This window comes from Apis florea, unplaced genomic scaffold, assembly GCF_048593485.1.
Source record: "Apis florea isolate Af1SG1 unplaced genomic scaffold, ASM4859348v1 contig_2272_pilon, whole genome shotgun sequence".
NCBI lineage: Eukaryota > Metazoa > Arthropoda > Insecta > Hymenoptera > Apidae > Apis > Apis florea.
The window spans coordinates 6775910-6798429 of record NW_028256549.1 but is presented as its reverse complement, the minus strand read 5'-3'; the positions used below and the strand labels follow the sequence as shown (position 1 = coordinate 6798429).

At 29.2% G+C, this 22520-nt stretch overlaps 1 protein-coding gene and 1 long non-coding RNA gene across 6 annotated transcripts in view; one reads left to right on the top strand and one right to left on the bottom strand.

Annotated features, from left to right (window-relative positions):
• Positions 1-22520, top strand: part of Sdc (Syndecan) — a 160728-nt gene that overhangs the window by 124582 nt on the left and 13626 nt on the right. Inside the window, exon 2 of one of the 3 annotated variants that reach the window (XM_086902732.1) lies at positions 197-268. The exons of the other annotated variants lie outside the window; for them this stretch is intronic. Within the exon in view, the coding sequence (XP_086758858.1) occupies positions 236-268 (33 nt within the window). The 5' untranslated portion in view covers positions 197-235. The remainder of the gene's footprint in view (positions 1-196; positions 269-22520) is intronic. 3 annotated transcript variants of the gene reach the window in all.
• On the bottom strand, positions 13290-22141 carry LOC116414815 (uncharacterized). 3 transcript variants are annotated; one of them, XR_015290606.1, is made up of 6 exons: positions 21946-22141; positions 21318-21617; positions 20373-21002; positions 19550-19881; positions 18512-18721; positions 13290-14349 (listed from the first exon to the last, which is right to left on the bottom strand). It is a non-coding gene; the product is annotated as an uncharacterized LOC116414815 (long non-coding RNA). The 3 variants fall into 3 exon arrangements; XR_004225378.2 differs by lacking the exons at positions 13290-14349; positions 18512-18721 and having other exon boundaries at positions 19115-19881; positions 21286-21617; XR_015290605.1 differs by lacking the exons at positions 13290-14349; positions 18512-18721 and having other exon boundaries at positions 19116-19881.

Here is a 22520-nt window from a genome sequence, read left to right as displayed (position 1 = left end):
CTATAAAAGTAAAAAAAAATTGAGAAAAAGGAGATTTTTATTAATTTAATCAATTCGGAATATTAAAAATATGAATACAGCTTTAGAAGTTAAACTAAAATATTTAAGTTTAAATTATAATTCAACATAATTTTCTGTATAATAATTTGCAATTCTGAAGAAATATTTAATAAAATATTCATTTTCATTTGTTTAGGTAAGCAGTGCGAGGAAGATAAAAATATGAGGACATAGCATGTGTATCAACAACTTGCTGATATATCATGAGGTTTTTATATTATTTATTTATATTATTATTTAAAAAATTAAATAACAAAATATTATACGAAATATTCAAATATCGAAATTTTGAAAACGTGAAGCATGTCTCTAATCAAGAGAATGTCGTTCATATTTAATATGCGATATTAACAAGAACATTGCCATAATTACATTGTAATAAATGCATGATAATATAAATTTAATGAAATTTTATGTATACGAAACATACAACACGTGTTCCACCTTTATGATAAAATAACAAATTCCATGAATGATTACGGAAATATAATAAAATTAGTTATTTTCATTCATATCGTTTCAATATTCGTCAAATAAAATATCCTTTGTAGTAATTTCTTCTTCAAATTTCTCCATATTAATTCTCCATATTTTATGAAATCGTCTACAGGCCACCATTTATTTTCGCGATCAATACAATCAAAGTTCTGAGAATTTAATCAACAAGAAGAAGAAAAGAAGAAATTTAATTTTTTTAATATCATTCCTTTTAATATTAATTTTATTTCATCATAATTTTATTTCTGATAATTTTATCCCTTTCTCGTGTAAAATACAGTTCATTAAATCTGATGAAATTTAACATTTCGTATAAATTTTCAAACAACAAGAAAATTCAAAATTATCGATACTTTATTAAATTATTGAAGTTGATTAAAATTTTAAAAAGCATTCGATAAATATTAATATAATATTATCATTTATTAAATGTTCGCAAGATTATCGACAATTTTGAAACATTGATTAAATATTGAATGTTTGAATCTTATTGAAAAAATAATTAAAAGTTTTTAGTAACCAATTCAACTAATTTGATGATTAAATGTAGATAAAATGATAGAGATTAGATATATAATTTTTAAATGTTGCTTTTCATTTCTATCGCTCTGATTGGAATTAATTTAACATAAATGATATATCCAAGTATTTCACAATAATTTCGAAATTGAACTTAAGTAAAATACGTTAAATAATATTACCTACTTCACGATATTTTATGATCAAAAATTTTTCAAATGTTGTTAAACGAGAAAGAAAAAAACGTATTGAAAATTTTAAATGCCCCCTGCAATTTGATGATCAGAAACTGCACGTCGAACTAAACCGTGCTTTTATATTAATTAATTTTCCAACCGTACATTATTTATCGCGTTTCACGCTCGAAATGCCAATTATAATTCCCAGAAACGTTTCTCCAGCTGCCAACCCCTCCCAATCTCTCTTATTACTCGCTATTAACGAACACATGGTTGCCCCGGCGGCCGCATAATTCGCAAAATACGATAATCTGAACTGCGTTTCGAAAGCGCGCTTTTGTCACCGACAGTGGAGAACAAAATCGGCCGATTTCAGTTTCAATGCTTTCGGCCGGCCGCCATTTTGTCGCGTTTCACGGGTTTTTGGTCCGGAAAAATCGAAAAATCGTTTTCGTTACTTGGAACAATATGTATCCTGATGTTTTGTACAGTTTGGAAACAGAAATTCCCAACTCTTCGATATTTTCTTCCCTCTCCTTCGTTTGGAATTCAATTTTGCTTTCTAATATATTCTTGAATTCTGTATTCTTCTCTTAAAACAATCTTGGAACAATGAACAACGTATATTTCAAAAAGAGCCTAGCTTCTCAATTCTTTTTTTAATCTTTTATCAATTTGTGTTATCTATCCTCTACCGCGCTAGCCTCGATAAAAAGAAAGAGAGATGATCCCCTCCAACTTATCGCGAATTTCATCAGCTATTTTCCATCTTCCTCTCGAAACGAAATCCTTCTGTGTTCAGTCTGAGGAGAATTTTTCGCCGTCTGCGCGGTGGAAACTCAATTTTTTCCTCTCGCGACTTCCGCTCACTTTTAAAACTTTTCCCTCCCTTGCCATTTCTCTCTCTCTCTCTCTCTCTCTGTCTCTCTCCCTCCTCAGCCGGCTCGAATCGCTTTATTCACGCGAAAAACTTCTCGCATACATGCATCTGGAACGAACGGAATAATGATCGTTCGGAAAGGAGATTTTAAATCCGTGTTAAAATCACTGTTTGTGACCGTGATGTAAGAAGATAACAATACTTGGTTATGGAATGAACGGTATTGGATGCTATGGAAGAAAAGAAAAGAATTAGATTAGGTGTTAGTTGGATTTTATTTCTTTTCGAATTTTTGAGAGAAGAATAGAAGCAGTTGGTGTTTGATTAACTTTAGAAGAAGTATAAAAAGGAATTCGAGCGATGGAAATTTGAAAAAGTCGAAAAAAAGTGTTTAAAAAAAAAAAAAAGGGAAAAACAATGGAAGAATGCGCTATTGTGTGGAGAAGAATTTCAGGAACAAAAGAACCGATATATACGAGGGAAGACGTATCGATAATAAGAAAGAATAACAAAGCGTCAACTATAAACGAATCGATCGTTTGCTGGCCCGTTCGATGTGTACGAATCGTTGTATTATTAATAAGAATTTTAACGATCCTTGTAATTAATAATGCATAGTGTAATGTTTGTTTGATGAGTTTACTTTTGCACAAGTTGAGACATGGGGAAATATGTGTGTGCACAGTGAATTGTAAATTAATCGATTTTGGGTGATGTATGATGTATATCCTGGCATCCAAATATTTGTGAAGTGGAATGAACTTATGTTTTAATGGAATATTCTATGAACGATTGAATTTTATAGGGTAAAAAAAAAAAAAAAATTATCGAATTATTGCATTTATTTCAATGTATTATTCTATAGATATTCTAACATTCTTCGTTTCAAGAGGTTAAAAGTTTTTATATGCTGTGTTTTTTGTTAAAAATTTTTATTCGTTTTCTTTTTTTGTTTTTGATATTAATAATATCGGCGAAATAATACGAGAGAAGAAAGAAAAAATTCCCATTTTCCATTTTCCATTAACGAAGAGAAACAAATTCTGGATAATATATTTTTATTTATAATTTTCGATCATTTCATAATCTTTCTCGTACAAGTATAATGAAAAAGGATATTTTCATTTAAAAGAGAAAAACAAATGTAAATTTGACATATTACAATCTTTGTACAATCGAATGAAATAAAAAGGAATAATAATGTAAAACGATAATGTGTTATACTTCAAATAAAATAAAATAAAACAAATCTTCCATTCAACGTTAAGAACAGAAAAATTAATAATTTTAAATATCATATTTTTACCGTTGGATATTTATTTTTCTTAGTTTCGACGAAAATCGAAATCATTATGACAAAGTCAGTCTTGTCATATTTTGAAAAAAGATACTATATATAAAAGAAAAGAAGACAAATTTTTTTCAATCTCAACTTTCATTTATAAAAGAAATCGATCGATCGTTCATAATCGAGTGAAAAATCATCCGTGCTGTGTATAACGTAATTAGAATCAGGCGGACGTTCCTTACTTTCACCGTGGCTTATGTAACAAAACGAAAAGGTTAACGCTCAGATGAGGAGAGAAATATCAGGCTCGATGCTCTTTCGCGATTAACCTCCGTACTTGGAAATTTCTGCATTTTTTTTTTTTTCTTTTGTTCCATATTATCGAACCACCCTTCATTTTCCGCCATTATCCTTTGCAGGCGTAAAATTAGCGACAATTAAAGTCGACGAAATAATGTTATTACGATGGTTATATGGTTCGTTTATTGAGAGAGAAAATTTCTGTTATTGCATTTTTGGAACGTTTTGTAAATAATAGGGATATAAGATAAATCATAGCTACGAATTTTAATAAATTCGTTGGGATAGTTATGCGTTGTTATGAATTATTCATTTATTTCCAGGTTTAATTATTATATTAATTATTGAGTAGTAATCGAATTGGATTTGCATTGGAACATGGTGATGGAACGAGTTTCGAGAATGATGGAAAACTGTAGATTAATTTTGGATTATGATGAATTCGAATTTGAAACAATTTATATTTTATTCTATTGTTGAAATAAAAAAATCGTTTTGACGTGATGCAATTTTTGGAGAAAAGTTAATGTAATAAATTTGAAATTAATGTTGGGGGAAGAAGAATATATTTGTAGTTGTTTGTAGTAATTTTGTTTTAAATATTGAATATAAAATTATGATTTTTAATTCATGTTTTATTAAATATGTTTTTTTAAATATTCATAAATATTTTATGTTATTAAAGAATATAGAAAAGCTGTTAATTTTCATTTTTTTTTTTTTTTAGCCTCTTTAATTTCTATTTAATATTGCGAACACCTCTTGGTTAGTGACAGTGTTAGTTTATGCTAAATGAATTATTGGATTAATACTATATAATAAAAATATAATATAAAATACGAATCTTTATATTTATGAAAATTGTATTTATTATCGATAAAATTATTTAGTTAGTTATTAAAATATTACCAAAATTACTGTAGATGTAGATAATATTCTGTAAATTAGAGAAACGAGGTATTTACATACATGAAAGAATATTAAATTTTCAATTCTAGATTAAATAATAACAATTTTTCTTTCACAAGTTTATTTCAATTTCGCTTTTTCAAATAATTATCCAGAAATATGAAATCGTATTCCTTTCTTTTCGTATCAAACATTTTTTTCAATTTTATTATTAATTTGAAATCGAGCAGATATCAATTAGTAATTTCATTTACTTTTTTAAAATAAAAGAATTCCAATTTAATTATCTTTCAGATATTTTGATTTATATATTTGGAATAATATATTGGTAATACTGAACTTTTTACCGACGGTGTAAAATAGAAGCGAAAACTAACCTAAAAAACGTAGAATGTCGATCGATCGGTACGAAAGTTTTCCGCGAACAAGGGAGGCTCTTTTCTGCTTATTTCGCGAAATAAATCGCCGATGTATCCGCGATCCGGCCATATATTTTTCTTATCGTAATGGAAGACGGACGTGTTCACCGGATCCTGAAGCTGAACAGAATGCAAGGACACCGAAACGTGTCTTTTCTCACCGGGGTCAGCGAAATGGATGAGAATAGATCACACTTATCCTCGTAATAGATCTGTCTCGCGATGCAAATTTCCATCGAAAGAAAAAAAAAAAAAACGATAATTGAAATATTCCCTTACGTTTCATGCTCGATTTTTATTGCATCCTATTTATTATCTCGTGCAATTAATCGAAGAGAAATAGAAGATGAGTGAAAAAACATAACCTTAAAGATATTTTTTGATTTATCAATTTCGGTCAGAAAATCAACTTTCTTAAAATTAAAAACAATTAGATATTTAGAATCAATTTCACATGCTTAAAATTTTAGAGAAATTAAAATTATAGAAGATTGATTGATATATAAAATATTACAAATTTTGTTTCCTTAGAAACTTATTATTTATTTAATCGTTTGCTTAAATTGAACAATTGAAAAGAAATTGTATTGTAATTAAAAATAAAAACAACTAAAATTATACATACCTTGTGTTGAAATATCTTGAATAATGAATTCAATATTTATATAAATAACGAAAATTGAATACAAAACGGAATCGTTTCGATTTTAATCAAATCGAGACAGAATAAAAAATGAAAATCAAGACCGATTTAATCCAAATGGAAATAAGTTACACAATAATATTATTCGTAGCATGTCAAATCAGAAAGGGGACAATTAAGTGTAATATCCACCAAACGTTGATTCAGTAATTGGTGTAGCATCGCCGTAATGAAATTAACAACGCTCGAATTATCAATTTCAATACTAGAATTTCGAACCGTGCAATTATAATGAATTAGAGGTATTATAATTCAATTCAATTAGAATAATACACCCTCTTTAATATCCTGTGTAAACCGGATATGAGGCCAGTTACAAGTAATACGATCAAGTGAATTCGTGAAACTATGATCACAATAATCGATCCGTTCGAATTTTTTCTATCCAAGGCCGAACTTTTTGAAATAATTTCAACACCTGGCCATTGCCTGGATTGAACTCGCCGTTACAAGATTAAACGTTGAAACGTGGCTGAATCATTAATTTAATCATCGTACGTAATCATCGGTTTCCATTAAAATCCGGAATTGGCTGCGTAAACGTTGCGAATCCCGGAACAAGGCAGCTTGAAATTCCGTGAAATCGATGATTGAAATTTACCAGTTGATGCCGTTACGAGGAAAAAGGGGGAGGGGCAGGAATCGAATTAAAAAATGGAATTTTCCCTGGACTTTTCGACGAAGGTAATTGTTAAACCGTGAAAGGTGGGAAATGGAATTAAACGGTACAACAGACGCGAAAAATAAAGTGCAGGAACCAATAAACGCGATATTCGAGTGTATTTATTAAATGGCGGAGAGCAAAGTGTGTTTGTTAAAATGTATTATTATAATGCTTGTTGTCGGAGGATTACTTACGAAGAAGAAAGAGTGGAAAAAAGGATGATAATTTGATAATTTCGTTATGTGATAAGTGTTGCGATAATTTTAGCATGATAAAAATCAAAATCCTAATACGAATTAAATTAATTTGTAAAAGAAATATATTGATCTCTCATAATTATAATTCAAGTTGAAAAAAGTTGAATAAAAATTTTGCTACGTTATTCACGTAGTAATTTGTTCATTTCGCAATAATTTAATCTCTATAATCGCGTACAATCATTGTTCTATGATTGCTTTTCTTGAATACTATATTTTTCGCAAATGACTTTCGCAACGTTTAAGTCTTCGACTTAAGCCTAGAAATTACATAAGAAGCGAACAAAAGAGGAATAAGCGCTGAGAGAAGGAAGAAACCAAAGCTGGATGGAACACACAGTAAGAGGATTGGAAAAAAGAAAATGTAAAAATTAAGGATCCGAAAGGGTCGAGTCATGAGCTGAATAAAAAGAGCAAATGATAAAATACAATTATAAAGATTATTTATTTTCATTTCCGTCTAATTGATAAGTTTTATTCTTTAAAAAGAAAAAATGCTGTTTACAGAAATCTAGGTTAATTTTTATTATTATTATTATTATAAAATTTTCCAAAAGTCGACAAATTTATCCTTAAACACGATAAATAAAAAAAAAGAAACAGAAAACGACTCGACAATTCACGCCCTCTATCGTTATTGTCCTAAAAATAAAGAATATTTCAAAAAAATGTATAATTGTCACGTAATTAATGTACGAATATTTAACGTTATATTTATTAAAATCATTCATAAAACGATTCACTGTATCCTTCTTTAATGCATCCATAGAGAAAAAAAAAAGGATGGACGATCTTAAGCCAATTCTTCGTGGTTGTTCATATTTATCGAACGTATCATTCATAGGAATAGGTTCCAGAATATTTCGATGAAGCATGAACCGGATTTTGGCTCGACCGAGCCGAGCGTAAAGAGTCTTGGCCAGAATTTTCTTGGCCCCGTGTCTGGCCCCATTGAAATTATAAGAACGGCGGTGTCTGGAATACGTCGCGATAATTGCTCCTTCTCAGACAGACTTCCGCCGACGGACGACTTTCCTCCTCTCTTTGTTCCGGAATTGGAAAAGTGCGCTCGTGTCTGTGAGACACGAATATGTTTTGAGACGGTTCCACGACGGCTATTGGAAAGTTGAGGGAAGGGAAGAGAAGAGTTTGTGAAACTCTGGAAGAATGGAGGAACCAACTTTCGGGAGCGTGTATTTGTTAATTCGATCTTGGAGGGAAGCAGAAGTGGATGATTAATGATTTTTTCCAAACGTTGATTAATTAAACGTGTTGAAGAAAATTAAATGTGGGAGAAAAGATTTTATCTTTATCGTTAATAGTGTTATTTATAATGTTCTTTGGAATTTTTAGAAATTTGTTAATACCAGAACGGAAATAGAAGTGAATAGTTAGAATTAATTTTCGTTGAAATACATTGGAGATTCGTAAAAACGTGCAACAGTTAATTAAGGGAGAAATCGAGAATTTTAATTATTTGCCAATACATGATCAAAGAAACGAAGGATTTAACGTGACATTTTTACACAGTATGATGGACGATTCGAATTATTGGGAAAAAATTCCCTAAATGAAAAAAAAGAAACTAGAGAATTTTATAAGGATTTAATCCAAGGATAAAAAATTTAATTATCATATAACGATGGACGGAAAAAAGTATACATAAGAGTGAAACAGATTGTTGATTGAAATCGAAATATCTGAGACGTTGCAAATAAATTACCAGATATAGGGATTTTTTCATCGTGAAAAAAAAAAAAGAAAAATAACTTCTCGGTCCAATCCAATCTTTTTCAAATAATCGAATATGTATAAACAATTATTACGCGCCAACGATCGAATATTTTGCAGCAATTCATTAATATTCCACTGTGAATTTCGCGCGTGATTTGTAACGCTCGGATCTTCTGCCACCCTCTCGAGCGTAACAAATCGCGCGCACGCAATCGCGTAAGTGGCGAGTGAGCGATAAATTAATCGAGCATCTCCGACACGCGAGGACCTCGACTTCCGTCGCGCGGGCCGGAAACCATCGTATCGAAATGGAGAGAGGGGCATCGATCCAGGGGTTGGATGGAAATTATGGAATAGTTTCGAGGAGGAGAAGATGCTGGAGAAGAGGGCAAACGTCGAGTAGAAACGCTGTCTTTGATAAAAACACTGTCTTCCTTGGTTCCAATTCTTTGAACGACACTGGTGACTGGTCAGTTTGAAATGTTCGGGGATGTAAATTCAAACATATTATTCTTCGTTTGTTATGGAGTATAGTTTTTGGGATATCGAAATTTTTTTTTTTTTTTTTCATTCTGAATCTTTCGTATAGATCGAAGCAAAATATCGGTTTGTTTTATTTTTTTATTTATTTATTTATTTTTTCGTTTTGAATTTTCTGCTTTTTGTTTCGAATATTTATCTACGTCGGATTAGAATATTGGAATTAAAATGATTGATTTGTAAAAGTTGTAGCATAAAAAGGCTGTTCGGGAGTTTATAATTAAACAGAATTGGTTAAAATTAGATGTGAAATTGAAACAATTTTTCGATCTTTCACGTCAAGTTGGAAAGACACTTGAAGTCTGTCTCAAACTCATAATTAAAAATAATCGGTTAATATTACTAAGGCATTATATTAAAAAGTGTCTCGTTTTCTTTGAATCTCTCGTGTCTCGTGTCGTATTAGAAGAAGATCCTCCAACTTCTTTTAACTTATAATTAAACGCAGTCAGTTAAAATTAGCTCTTCCTATTATTATTTTCCCTAAAATTCCTCCTGTTTTTCATTATTATAAGACACAGAGTGGTTCAAATTTATAATTAAAAATAATCCGATAATAAAAAAATCAACGATAAAATTTCTTAATGAAATTTTATACGTTTTTTACTTATTAAAAAAAATTACTAAATTTCAAGAATTCGATTGCTGCAGTGCCAAGAAGATTATAAAAATTTCCAACAATTTTTTATTTATTCAGGAAAAATTCGAAACGTTTCGAAATCATAGGTGAAACGAGAACTTGGCTAAAAATAAATGTTATTAAAGAGAGATACAAGCCGTCTTGAGCCTATCGTTGGAGGCAGTCGGTCGAGGGAGGGTGGCCCTTGTATTGATTCACAACTCTACCCCTCTTGTTCCCTTGGAACTCCGTAGAGGAGGGAGGCGAGCGAGAGGGAATAAGGGTGCAAGTGGTAAGGGAAAACGGCAGTCAGACCCCCTAAAACATTGGCGTGGGATGTCGAACTATCGCATAAATTAGTCTGCGGCAGTCCCCTTTCGTAGGAATTGTATCTCGTAGTTTCTACTTTTCGCTTTCGCCTTTCCTTCCTTTTTCTTTTTGCCGACGTAAGATCGTAAAAGTTGGACGGAGAACTTTTTACAATGTTTATCGAAAGGCATGAGAAATGAAAAGTTTTTTTTTTTTTGCATAGATTTTAATTTTAAAACAGATAACCAAAACATAATTGTAATGTCCACTCTTCCACAATCTTCAATTTGAAAATTGAAGAAAAAAAAATACTGTAAATTGAAAAAATATGTTATACACCAAAATATCGAAAAATAAGGACTTTCTATTCTCAACAGAGAATAAGAGACATACAATTTTACAATTGATATATTGTTATTTCATTCATGAAAAATTTTATTCTCTTTTAGATGCAAGAAGAGAGATTACATTCTTGTTACACAAACCAATAATAATCTCCTAATGCACAAAACGATCCAAATGCATATAAAAAAAATTACTTATTTTTATCAAAATACATCAAAATCAATACTGAAAATCGAAAATTAATTTTAACCTCCTCTTGTCAAGAAAAAAAGAAATCTCGATTTAACAAAAACACCTGCACAAATAGCCAAGCTTAAACCACCCTCGATTCGCAGTCACAATCGAATACCCAATGCAAAATATGAAACGTAAAATGAAAAAAAAAAAAAAGAAAGAAAAAAGGTTCCCTGCACATCTCTCTATCCTTCCGAGCATCCCAGCTCACGAAGACTCGTCAATTCCATGGAAAAAGAAAAAAAAAAGAGAGAGAGAGAGAGAAGAGAGTATCGAATATCGACCGAACTCTTTCCCTCAGCCTCATATTTTCGTTAGATCCGTATTTTCACGAGAGAAATTTCCAACTGAGAGCTTAGTCAGGGATGGTGATTCCAGAGGTTATTTTTCTCCTTTTTCGTACGCTACTGACTCTGCAACGGGGATAAGTAGCATTGAGAATCGGAAAAGGATTTAGTCGGAGGGGCCGGATCCGGAATGGGCGGAATTATCGTGCGGATTTCGAGACCCACCTCTTCGAGCACGCGACGTGCTCCCTATAACTTTCTCTCCCTGCCTTCTTCTCTGCACGCAACCAGCTTTAACGAGGGGACGTCTCGCTAATGACGCTAATTATCGGCTCGAATTATTTTGTCTGAGAAGCGGCCGTGTCCTCGAGAATATGAGAACTCGATAATGAAGAGATCTGTGTGGAATTTTGTTCTTTTTTTGTTTTGTTTTCAATTTTCTGCACGAATTTAACGATATTACATTATAAACGTATGAAAGAAGAAATTAAAAAATAAACAAGATTTAACGCTTGATTCTTTGTTGAGTTTTTCAATTACAAAATCAAATTTATAAAAAAAAAAAAAAAAATCCTTCGCTCTTTCTTTCCAATTATGAAAATTTATTTTGTATCCCTGATTCGCGTATAATTGAATTTTGAAAATTGTAATTACATTCCAATATTAAATGTAATAAATACTTACTAGTGTTGATTTCGCCTCGGCTGCTCCTTACTAAAGGGTTGTCAACAATTTCAACGAGATCCAAAGGGAGGCAAAATCGTCTCTTTGGGTATAATCGGTGTGAATCGTCGGTTTTCGAGAGGAAAACAGAGGGCAAGACAGTCCCTCGATCGAGCGTTAAACGAGCGTTCAATCGAGCAAAACGGACGGTTCGCTCGGTCAGAAAAAGAGACGGGCTTTAATTCGTTCCGGGCGTGCACGCGTTTAGGCGCGAGCAGCCGAAGCGTGCCGCGCCTGAACGATGCTTATCCGCGTCGAAAACCCCCTTGTTAAATAACTGTATTGGTGAATCGAGCCGTTTCTTCGCGAGGCCAAAGATCAAGTAAAATAAACGCGGTGAATGGAAAAAAATTGAAAAATCGAGGAATTGATTGTTCGATTGATGCTGCTGGATAACAGAAAAAAAGATCACTAAGTTTATATGGAGAATTTAAATTGTGGTAATGTTAACATTATGGTATGGATAAAAATAATGCGAGATGTTCATGTTTTAGAACATGATAGTTTATAATATATGATGATAGTAGTAAGCAATATAATATTATGTATTATGTTGTAATATTAATGCTTTACAATGCAGATAGAAGAATTATGAAAACTTTTTAAAAGTTTGGATATTATACAATACATAACAGTATTAATATCTTATATTTAATAGTTAAAGAAGAATCTATAAATATTATGTACAAGTAGTATTAAAGGATTAAAAGATAAAAAGAAAAGAATCTACTAACTAATAATATAAAAAGGATATAAGATTTCTAATTAATATTTAGAAATAATATTAAAGTAGTTGATGATGATTATAGAATTTGATTCATGGTGTACTGATCAGTATTGACACTACATTTTATTATATTGTAATTTATAATGCCGCTATTGCATTACTTAAATACTGTATTAATAATTGTATAAAGTTACAATACTCCTACTCTATAATACAATGTATTACATTCAATAAAATCTGATTGAAAAGTATCGTTTCTCGACTAATGGAATAGTCGTTCACATTCTAAAAAATTCTCACGCTTTCGTTATCCCAAAATCTCTTGTTCCGCATTTTCATCGTGGAACGAATATAGCCGCGTACGTATCTCTCGGTTATATAGTTATTTTTACGTAATTACGGGACATCGATAGAGAACTCGTGCCGATAACGAGTCGAGTGCCTCGATTCAACCAGAAACAAGGCCCTCTCTTCTGTTTTCGTCGCTTTCACCCTCTCGACCTCGTGTATCGACCACCCTCACGTATCAAGGCCAAACTTGAAACAATGCGGCCGTTGAAGTCGGTCGAAGCTTTTATTGGACGTCGAACGAGCCAAAACCTGGCAAAACCTGATGGCGCACACGACGAAGAGAGGGAAAGAGTCGCGGCTTGACTCGAATTCGAGATGTTCGAAGGCTTATTAAGGCCAAGTGCCATTCGGTGCAACGACTTCCTTCCAACCCTCCTAAAAACCCTCCTTTTGGATATCATCCGAGAATACGATAATTTCTCCACCTCGTGGAATTTTTAATCTCGATATACTTGATTAGAAGGGATTTTTAAGTGGATTTTTTTTTAAGGATGGTTCCTTCGTTTGGAAAAGAAGGTGCGAGTATTATGTTGGATAGAAGTTATTTTACTGCGAATTCTTTTTGCTATTAATTGGTAAATATTAATCAGTACTGTAATTAATATATAAATTTTTAATATCAATATAAGAATCAAAAATTTTTATATTATTTTAATAATAAGTAATATCTTTTCTTCTCTTTTTAATTCTTCTATAATTCAAATGATGTAATTGAAATGAGGACAAAATTTAATATAAGATATATTTGTCAAATTCAAATTTAAAAAATGTGACATTTTTTCATATGTATCGGTCCAATATATTACTATATATCATTTTCATTATTTTTTTTATATTTAATTTCATAATTTGCAATACTTGATCTTATGATTACATTATTGCATTATTTATTAATCCTTACAAATACATAAGAATATTTTAATCAAATCTTTTAAAACTTTTTAAATCTTCGAGACCATTATTAAAAATAAATCCTTTTTCAAAATGGATAATCTAAAACCATTTTTCATTTTCTTTTCTTCTCACTTTCTTCTCAATCTTTTCAAAGAAAGGAATAAAAAATTTATCCTACATGTAAAAAGAAACCTGTGAAACATCCGTTTCTTCCAATTCGAATCTCTTTTGTACCCGGTTATTACGTATACTTTAATTAACAGAAAACACAAATATCCTCTTTCAATTCATTTCTTCCGCCAAAAAGGACGAATATCCTTCCCCTCCCCTTCTCTGTCCTTCTATTTACCAAAGCCCGTATTACTTTCAATTAAATTGTCCACGAATCTCATTAAACTCGGAGCAAACTTTCTTCTCCCTTTCTTCGTTCTGTCCACGACGTACCAAAAGTTCTTTCATCCATCCTTTTTATACCACACTACCTCTTCCGTCTCCTCCACTGACTTTCACGAATTAAATGCGTGCACATTCCTCGTTGACGGATGTCGTACGTCCTTGGCGAACTTACGACCTCTCGGAATTGATAAGCTTCATCGAGAAGAAAGCTCCACCCCTTTTATCCGAATGAAGAGAAAACGTCCTTCTCTTTCCTCCCTTTCATTCTTTCCCTCTATTCTTCCTCTTCCACGGACTACCAATTTGTCCTCGCCACTCGACGTCGCGATGCTCGCCTTTTTTTTTTCCTCCTCCCCTCCCCGTGGCCCTTTTCCATACTCATTTAGCCCCTTTCGTCCTACGACGCTCGTTTAAACGGAGAGGAGATCCTGAAGGATCCTCCTAAAGGCCTGCTGGCTCCGACTCTTCAAACGACGCGAATTAGCATGCAGTCACGTTTGTTCCTCCTTCGTAACTAGAATTTTATAAAAATAATTATCGCTAAGATTGCGAGGAATTTTTTTAGTTCGTCTATTCGTTTATGATTTTTGTTGCTTTTGTTATTATCCGATAGTAATTGATGCATAAAAACGAAATACAAAAGTTTGGAAATTTAATTGTATTATATTGATTTGAATGTTATTTAACCTGATATGGTTCCTTATGTTCATCGAATTTTGGAACAATAATTTGTAATTTCTTAAAAAATTTTTATCATATATATTTTGATAGTGGTAATCCAAGTAATAGTCATATAGTTGAGTTTCAAATTCATTATTGTAATAATATATCTATTCTTATTTATCTTTTTAACATAATCTAATCAGGATATTAATATAATCTTATAGTTAACTTGAGCTAAACATATAGTATGCTGAAATTATTAAATTTTAAATAATGTTTAAATCAATTCTTAAACTTAAAACTTTATTCAATTATTTTGATACTTTATCCAATATTATTAAAGAATATACCAAAAAGTTTAAAAAAGTAATATGTCAAAGCTATATTTAAACTTATTTTTATATATATATATAATATCTATTTGTATCCTTGGATGAAATTATATCATCATGTTCATGTATTCATTATTCCAAATATTATTTCAAAGAGATAAAAATTATATTTAATTATAATTTTTTATTTTAATTTATAAATAAAGAATAAATAACTATAATAGAAATATAATAAAAAATTATAGTACATATACAGTAAAAAACAAATGAAACAGTATTTCTAACATATATTGTGGAAAAATTTAAAGTGATTAATTTATTATATCACTTTTTGTTCCTTTCCTTAAGAGTGAACTAATTTATTTTATTATAAATCTTAAATCAATCTTGGAAAGTTAAGAAAGAAGACTCTGTGAAAGAATATAAATTATATATAATAGAAATTTATCACTTATTTTTATAATCAAAATGATAATGAATTAATAGCAAAATTTACAAATTACAAACATTAATAAACCTTTTTCAAATATAATAATAAATATGGCATAAATATTTGTTTGATAACAAACTCTTTTTCATATTTTTTTTCAAAAAAAAAAAAACACAAATCAATGAAATAGATTTATTAAATTATTTTTCTATGATTTAAAAAAAAAAGATATTATATTATAATATACAATTAAAAAAGAAATTGAAAATACCTCTCTGACATATCATCGAATTTTCGAACAAATCTGCTTTTATGAAATTCCAGCCTCTGTTTGTACATTACACCTCGCATTCCGCATCGTTCAACAATAAATTAAACAAATTAAGCAGATACGAGTGGAATCCTACAATATAGCTGGATAATTGATTCGATTAATCCGATCGTCGATTTTGAAAAACAATTCGCCTACGAGTCGTTTTAACTCCTCTCATAAATTATCGTTATCGATACGCCTTCATTAGATGGATTAAAATTAATTTAAAAATGCGCAAAGAAATGCGTCATTAATTATTCATTAACGGGGAAATTAAAGTTAGAGGGATAAAGTCAAAAAACAATTGGCTATGTTTTGACCTGAAAAGAAGATTGAATATTTTATAAAGATATTTTTATGAAATATTTAAATATTAAAATCTGAATTTTTAGCACGTAATCAATAATATTGTCAATATATATATATATATATAGTTATAAAAAAAATTATCTAAAAGAAATTGAGGAAAAATATTGTGATAAAATAGTAATTAAAATATTATTGATCGCGTGCTGCTCCCTTAATATAGTTAAAAGATTCAAATATTTAATTAATATATAAAAAATATATATTACATTATGTAATTTTTCTGAAAAAAAATTAATCAAAATTAATTAATTAGAAATAGCAATTAATTAGAAAGCGACTAAAACTAATCGAAAAAATTTATTGTAAAAATTGTTTGAGAAATTATATAGTATAATACATTATTTTAGACGTATTGTAATGTATAATTTTAGATGGATCTTAATAAGAAAGATTTCAAGATCAATTTTATTAAATGCTACTATACATAACGAAATTTTATAATAGCATTTATTAGAACAAATTCAGACGATAAAAAGGTCATAAATTGTGTGAAATTCTTAAGAATTAATGAAATAAGAAAAGTAAAGAAGAATGCTGTTTTCACTTTGTAAATATATACGTAGTAAGGGAAATAAAGAATATTTCTTCTGCAAACATAAAGGAAATAAGGAAATTTCACAAATATCTAGAAAATAAGGAAACCGTAGAATATTTTTATTTCAAATATTTGGAACTCGAATAAGTGTGGAATATTTTTGCTACAAATATCAACAAGATTCTACAAAAGTCTATGAATATTTAAAAATATTCTTCTCAATTTGTTCGCGAGTATTTCGAAAACAAACTCCATCTCTGCCATATGAAAAAGCTTTCGCTCCTGCATTATTATTATATTCCAGGTTGCGCACAGGGGATTGAACTTTCATCAAAAGATACTCCATTACTCCGTGGCCTCATCTAAGAAACCATAAAATTTATAATATATCCAACGAACGCTTCTATCGTGTCACGAATCCGGAAAATTTACACTTCTTTGCTTATCCCTGAACCAATTTCCTTATCAACAAAATCACAATTTCTCCTAGAAAAACCACGATCAATATTTTCAGATTAAGTAAAATATATTGGTTGATTAATTTTTACAAACAAATTTTTCTTCCATTTTTCAATTATTGAAATTTGAAAAATTATTATTACAAATCAAAATTATTATTACATAAAATTACAATTTTTTTCTAAGAAATCAATAAGAAAATCGCATAAGCAAACCTATAAAATAAGTTCATTAGTTAATTTCTGTAAACAAATTTTTCTTCTATTTCCTTTTAATCTGATTCAATTTGAATAAATAAATTAATAATTTGTAAAAACAATTGATAATTTTTATTTTTTGTATGACGAATCATTCTCTAAAAATGATTTCTTGTTAGCTCTATCCCTCTAGTTTTCTATTACTTTTTAATAAGAAATAAGAATTATTTAGCTTGATATCTCATTCTCTAATTTCAATATTTGAAAATAGAAAAAATACGAGCTACGAAACATAAAAAATAGATAACAATTTGAATAAATTATTTTAAATATAATAATAATAATAACTTTAGTATTAAAATCAAGGTCTTTCGCATATAACAACATATAATTGTATTAAAGTTTACTCTAGAAATTTTAACATCAAGTAATGTTGGAAAATTAAAAAGAAAAACGAATTACATGATATATATCGTTAAGAATCAAAATTTGAAGAATAATTAAATACTCTAAAGAGTATGCAAAATGGTTTCAAAGAAAAGGATCTAAGTCGAATATAGAATGGATCCTTTTTTACGTGTGGCCGCAGACGATGTAGGGAAATATTTGCCTAATTCGTCGCTTAGCATGCAGAGAAGCTGAGTCGGACAGGGTGAACTTTCTTCGTGGTTCAATTCTCCTTTTTTTCCTTCCCTCAATCTTTTCAGACAGTTTTTCTTTTCGTTCCCTCTTTTTGGAGGAATTCTTTAACACAAGGGTGCATATTGGGATAAGGATAGAATTAATTTGATAACTTTTTGTATGTATTTTTAAATTTCACTTGATCTTCATATCTTGATAACTTTTGTAGGTTTATTACAGAATAATGGCTTAAATAAAAATTAAATATTGTTATTTTAAGTTGATAAAAAAAATTTAATGTTTTACTATTTATATTTATATCTTGTTAAGTTCATATATAATATCACGTAAAATTTTGATTAAGTTTAATTAAATTAAGTTAAATTAAATTAAAATAATTTTTAACTTTAACTCAACAATAATAATTCAAAATTAATATTAAATATTGAACATAAATATATATATAAATATTTAATACTAATAGATGATAATAGATATTATAATTATTAAGTATTAGTTTTTAAATATAAATTTTGACAATAGTTATTAAAACATTACAAATATAATTATAAATTAATTAATAATAATTATAAATTAAAATCCATGAACTATTTTATTCATTAAAGACTTTCAAAATCATATAACAAATTCTTATGGAAATTGCAAATTTTCATTCTTATACAAATGAAGTTTTCTTCTAGAAGAATAACTAAAATTGTATTCCAACAAATGAATAAAATTTATAGCAAGTACTTACATACAAATAGAATGCAACGTAATAAATGAAGGAAGTAGTCTAAGAAACCAAAAGATGAAGAGAATCTCTTCCTTTTCCTTCTCTTTGTTTTATCCCTTATTCCTCTCGAATTAAGACTTCGTTCCTCTTTCGAATTTTCGTGGATAATACAACAAGACGCACAGATCCTTTCCTTTTCCTCTCTCTCTCCAAGCTCATTAGCATAATTCCCTTTAACGTTAAGGCTTCAAGTTAGATATTCATTAGCGTAATTCTCCTTAATGTTTAGTGGGCTAATGTCCCTCTTCAGCAAGAAAAATCTCGGTCTCTCGACACATGATCTTCAAGGAAGCGTATTAACGTCCTATTTTAAGATTGAAATCAAAATAAATCTCTCTAATCATAGTTGATAACAGCTAAAATTTTCAGATATGTAAGCCATATCCTTTGGGAAATGGAGAAGCCTATCCTTTAAAAAAACCTTTTGAATTAAGCAAAAAGATTTACATTTGAAAATGTCTGAGCAATTAAAACTGAAGGAAAAATCATTATAATCTCAGAGACTGATAAAATCTTTGATAAATATACTTCCAATTTTCTAAATTTCTAATTTTATTAATTTCTTAATTTATAAATTTATAAATTTATTATAATTTTCTATAAAGAATTTTAATCTTTGAAAACACTAAGAATTTCTTATTATCTAGATTACATCATTATCATAATCTTTTCATAAAATCTCCTGAAAAAAATAATTTCCTAACTTCACCCCAATTTTTCAACAAAAATTTTCATTTTCAATTTTTCTTTTAAAAACAATTCATCTTCTATTCTCTCATCAATCATTATCTAAACGAGATCAATTTTTCTTTATCTTATATATTATCTTAGAAAACATTTCCATCATTATTATACCATTTTTAATCTATTCATTATAAAAGATTAAAACATTTCAGTTTAAAACATATTTGATTATTTCCTCCATCACAACGGATCTGTAGTATTACGACCAATATAATTATAATGATAATTGCTTGAACACGTGATGTATACTCATACTTTATGCGTTTTATGCATATCTCCAGAAGCTCATTAGCAAAATGAAGATGCGATTGCGAGCCTAGCTTGCGTTTCACGCGGTCTGTTTGCTTTTTCTCTGCGTCTCGTCTCTTCTTTCTTTTCCTGTCTAACTATTACACTTTCCATCTCCTATCTTGTTTCTTTTTTTTCTAACGCATCACGTCTTCTCTGCAACTCGTCAGGCGGATTTTCTGGATTCCCTCGGGATTTCGCTGCTCCTTTCTCTCCTAACTTTTGCTTCCTGACTCTTCTCTATGTTCTTAAACTGGTATTTCTTTCCTCGATGAAAAGTGCCATATCTCTCTCTTTGTCTGAAACACAATGGAAGCAACTTTATAACATTTAGAATTATTGTATTATTTTTCGAAAGATTACCTAAAAGTTTAAAGTCGGAAAATAACTCTTTGAAATAAACTTAAACTGTGAGAAAAGTATCAATGAAAAGAAATTAAAAAGAAGAAGATTAACTCTAAAATTTCTAAATCTTGAATTTAAAAATCTAAATCTAAATCGAATTTACATTTTTTCTTACTAATTTATTAAATGAAAGTTTTTTTAAAAATTTCATAATATTTGAAAACTTTTATTTCTAAAAGTCAGAAAAATAAAATATCACACTAAATATTTCCTCTTAATAAAAATATAATTTTTATATTTATTATTAGTTTATCTTAGCTTAATGTATCTACTTTTCAATTAACAGTTAAACATTTCATCTTAATATATAAAATTTATTTTAAAATATCATATATCATATTAACATTTTTCACCTCTAATAATAGAATGATTTTTTTTTTTATACCTTCCTTATTATGCAAACTTTTGTCTAACTCTATTTTTTCTTTAATTCCTTCCTTCCGTTACCCTAAATCTTTCAACTTCTCAACCCCTTTCCTTAATCTCTAGAGTGCAGCTGGATTTTTCCGTGCAGCAGTCGTTTCCCGTCTCCGCACTTTCTTCCTTTTAAAGTTCACAGTCTCACCAAGTGTTCACAGCTAGCTGATTTTTCTTGATTTTTCCGTTTTCTCTAAGGATTTCGGTTTCTCTCGATTTCTTCCATTTATTTTTATTATCATCTTTATCTCTTACTATTCTACTATTTTTTTTTCTTTTCTGAGAATATCTTTCAATAGTTTTATAATGTCTCTGATAATTTTTTCATCATCTTTTTTCATATAAATTTCGGCCTTGGCTTCTTTACAACAAAATTTTCTTTTTCTTCGTAGATATTTTAATCTTGACTCGGTTTTCATTTCAGCTACTCAATATCTCGAGCATTTTGCTATCAAACGTATAGTCTCAGCAGTTTTTGGTCATTTTTTATCATGTCACGTTTGAAATTACGAGATAAATCATCCGACATTCTTTGGAATGTTGTATATATATATTGTATTTTTATTGAAGTTAGTTATAAAAACTACTACAATCTTTTCTGAAATTTTAAAATTGTAAATTATTAAAAACTAAGTAAAACATATTTTTATATCAATAATAAAATTTATTAATTTATTAATTCAAATTTAGTAAATTCAAAATGATTTATCATTATACAATATTTATTTATATTATACTTATCATAAAATATATTTTAAATAAAATTTTTCGATAAACTTATTAAATGGAAATATTGAATTATGGTTATTTTTTATATCTTTTTATTACATTAATTAATAAATATTAGTTTAATTAAATTTTTCCAAATTTTAAAGTATTACCGTTTTATTATATTACATAAGTATATATTTACTTTTTCTTTTTTATGTATATTCGATTTTTAACTCTGAAAGGATATCTTTTTTTATATCGCGGTTGATAACCTCTTATATCGATTTTCGTTTCGTCATCCATCTATCTCTGTCTTCGGCTCTTTGTCGTCAAACAACCCCGATCTTTTTTCTCCTCACCCCTTTTCATTTACTTGAATTATTTCTACGACATCCTTTGATGCCAACAGGATGTCCAGTGACAAAAGTTGTTTAGCTATGTTCGAATTTCACAGATGGAACTTGCAGAAAAAGAGTAAAATTTTCACAAATGCAGCATTTCCCTGTTGAAATATTTCATGATCATATTATTACAAGATTTTCTAATTATGAAATAAAATTAATCAAGCACCACAATGATTTGTATATTTCATAATCACTTCAAAATTATAAAAAAAATTTCTTAACCTCTCTTATTATATAACATATATAACATGAATATTTGCTATCAATTCTATATAATTAGATGTAATTAATACTAATTGAATATATTTTTCATGTATATAGAGACAATTTCTTTGATCATGATGATTATCGTTACTGAAATAACAACAATCTACTAAAAATAAAAGAAATTTCTGTAATGTTATTCACGCCATTCTTGTCACTAACCTTCATTGTCGTCTCTGATTATTTACCATTGCAACAAATCCATTATTAGCAGTAATATATCCATGCACATGAAAGCAATTTAATAAGTTACATAGCACAAACTCGCCGCGTTGTTAAACGTTGTGACCCCAGTTTAAAGCAGGACGAAATTAACCGACATGAAATTGTATTTCATGTTGAACAGGCTAATTTCGTGAAATGGAAATGATGGCGTCTTTATACTTCAGTTATAGCCGATGAAGAGAGAGGGACGATAGTATCGCGTTGTGCATTTGACATCTTACTTTACCAACATGTCAAGATACAAAACAATAATTTATGCGCCTATTTCGCACATTTCGACCAATTTGTTCAATTTCGAATAGAAATCAAATAAAAAAAAACAGCGAAGTTATGCCTCTCATCATTATTCATTGTTAATTGAATTGAGTTGATTCAATCAAATGATTTTAAATGTTAATTAATGTCATTAATAAAACAATAAGCATGTTATTATAAAACAATGAAATAATCATCAAGGAAAAATAATTAATACAATTGATTCTCGGTCGATAAAAATATCATATTATAGTAGC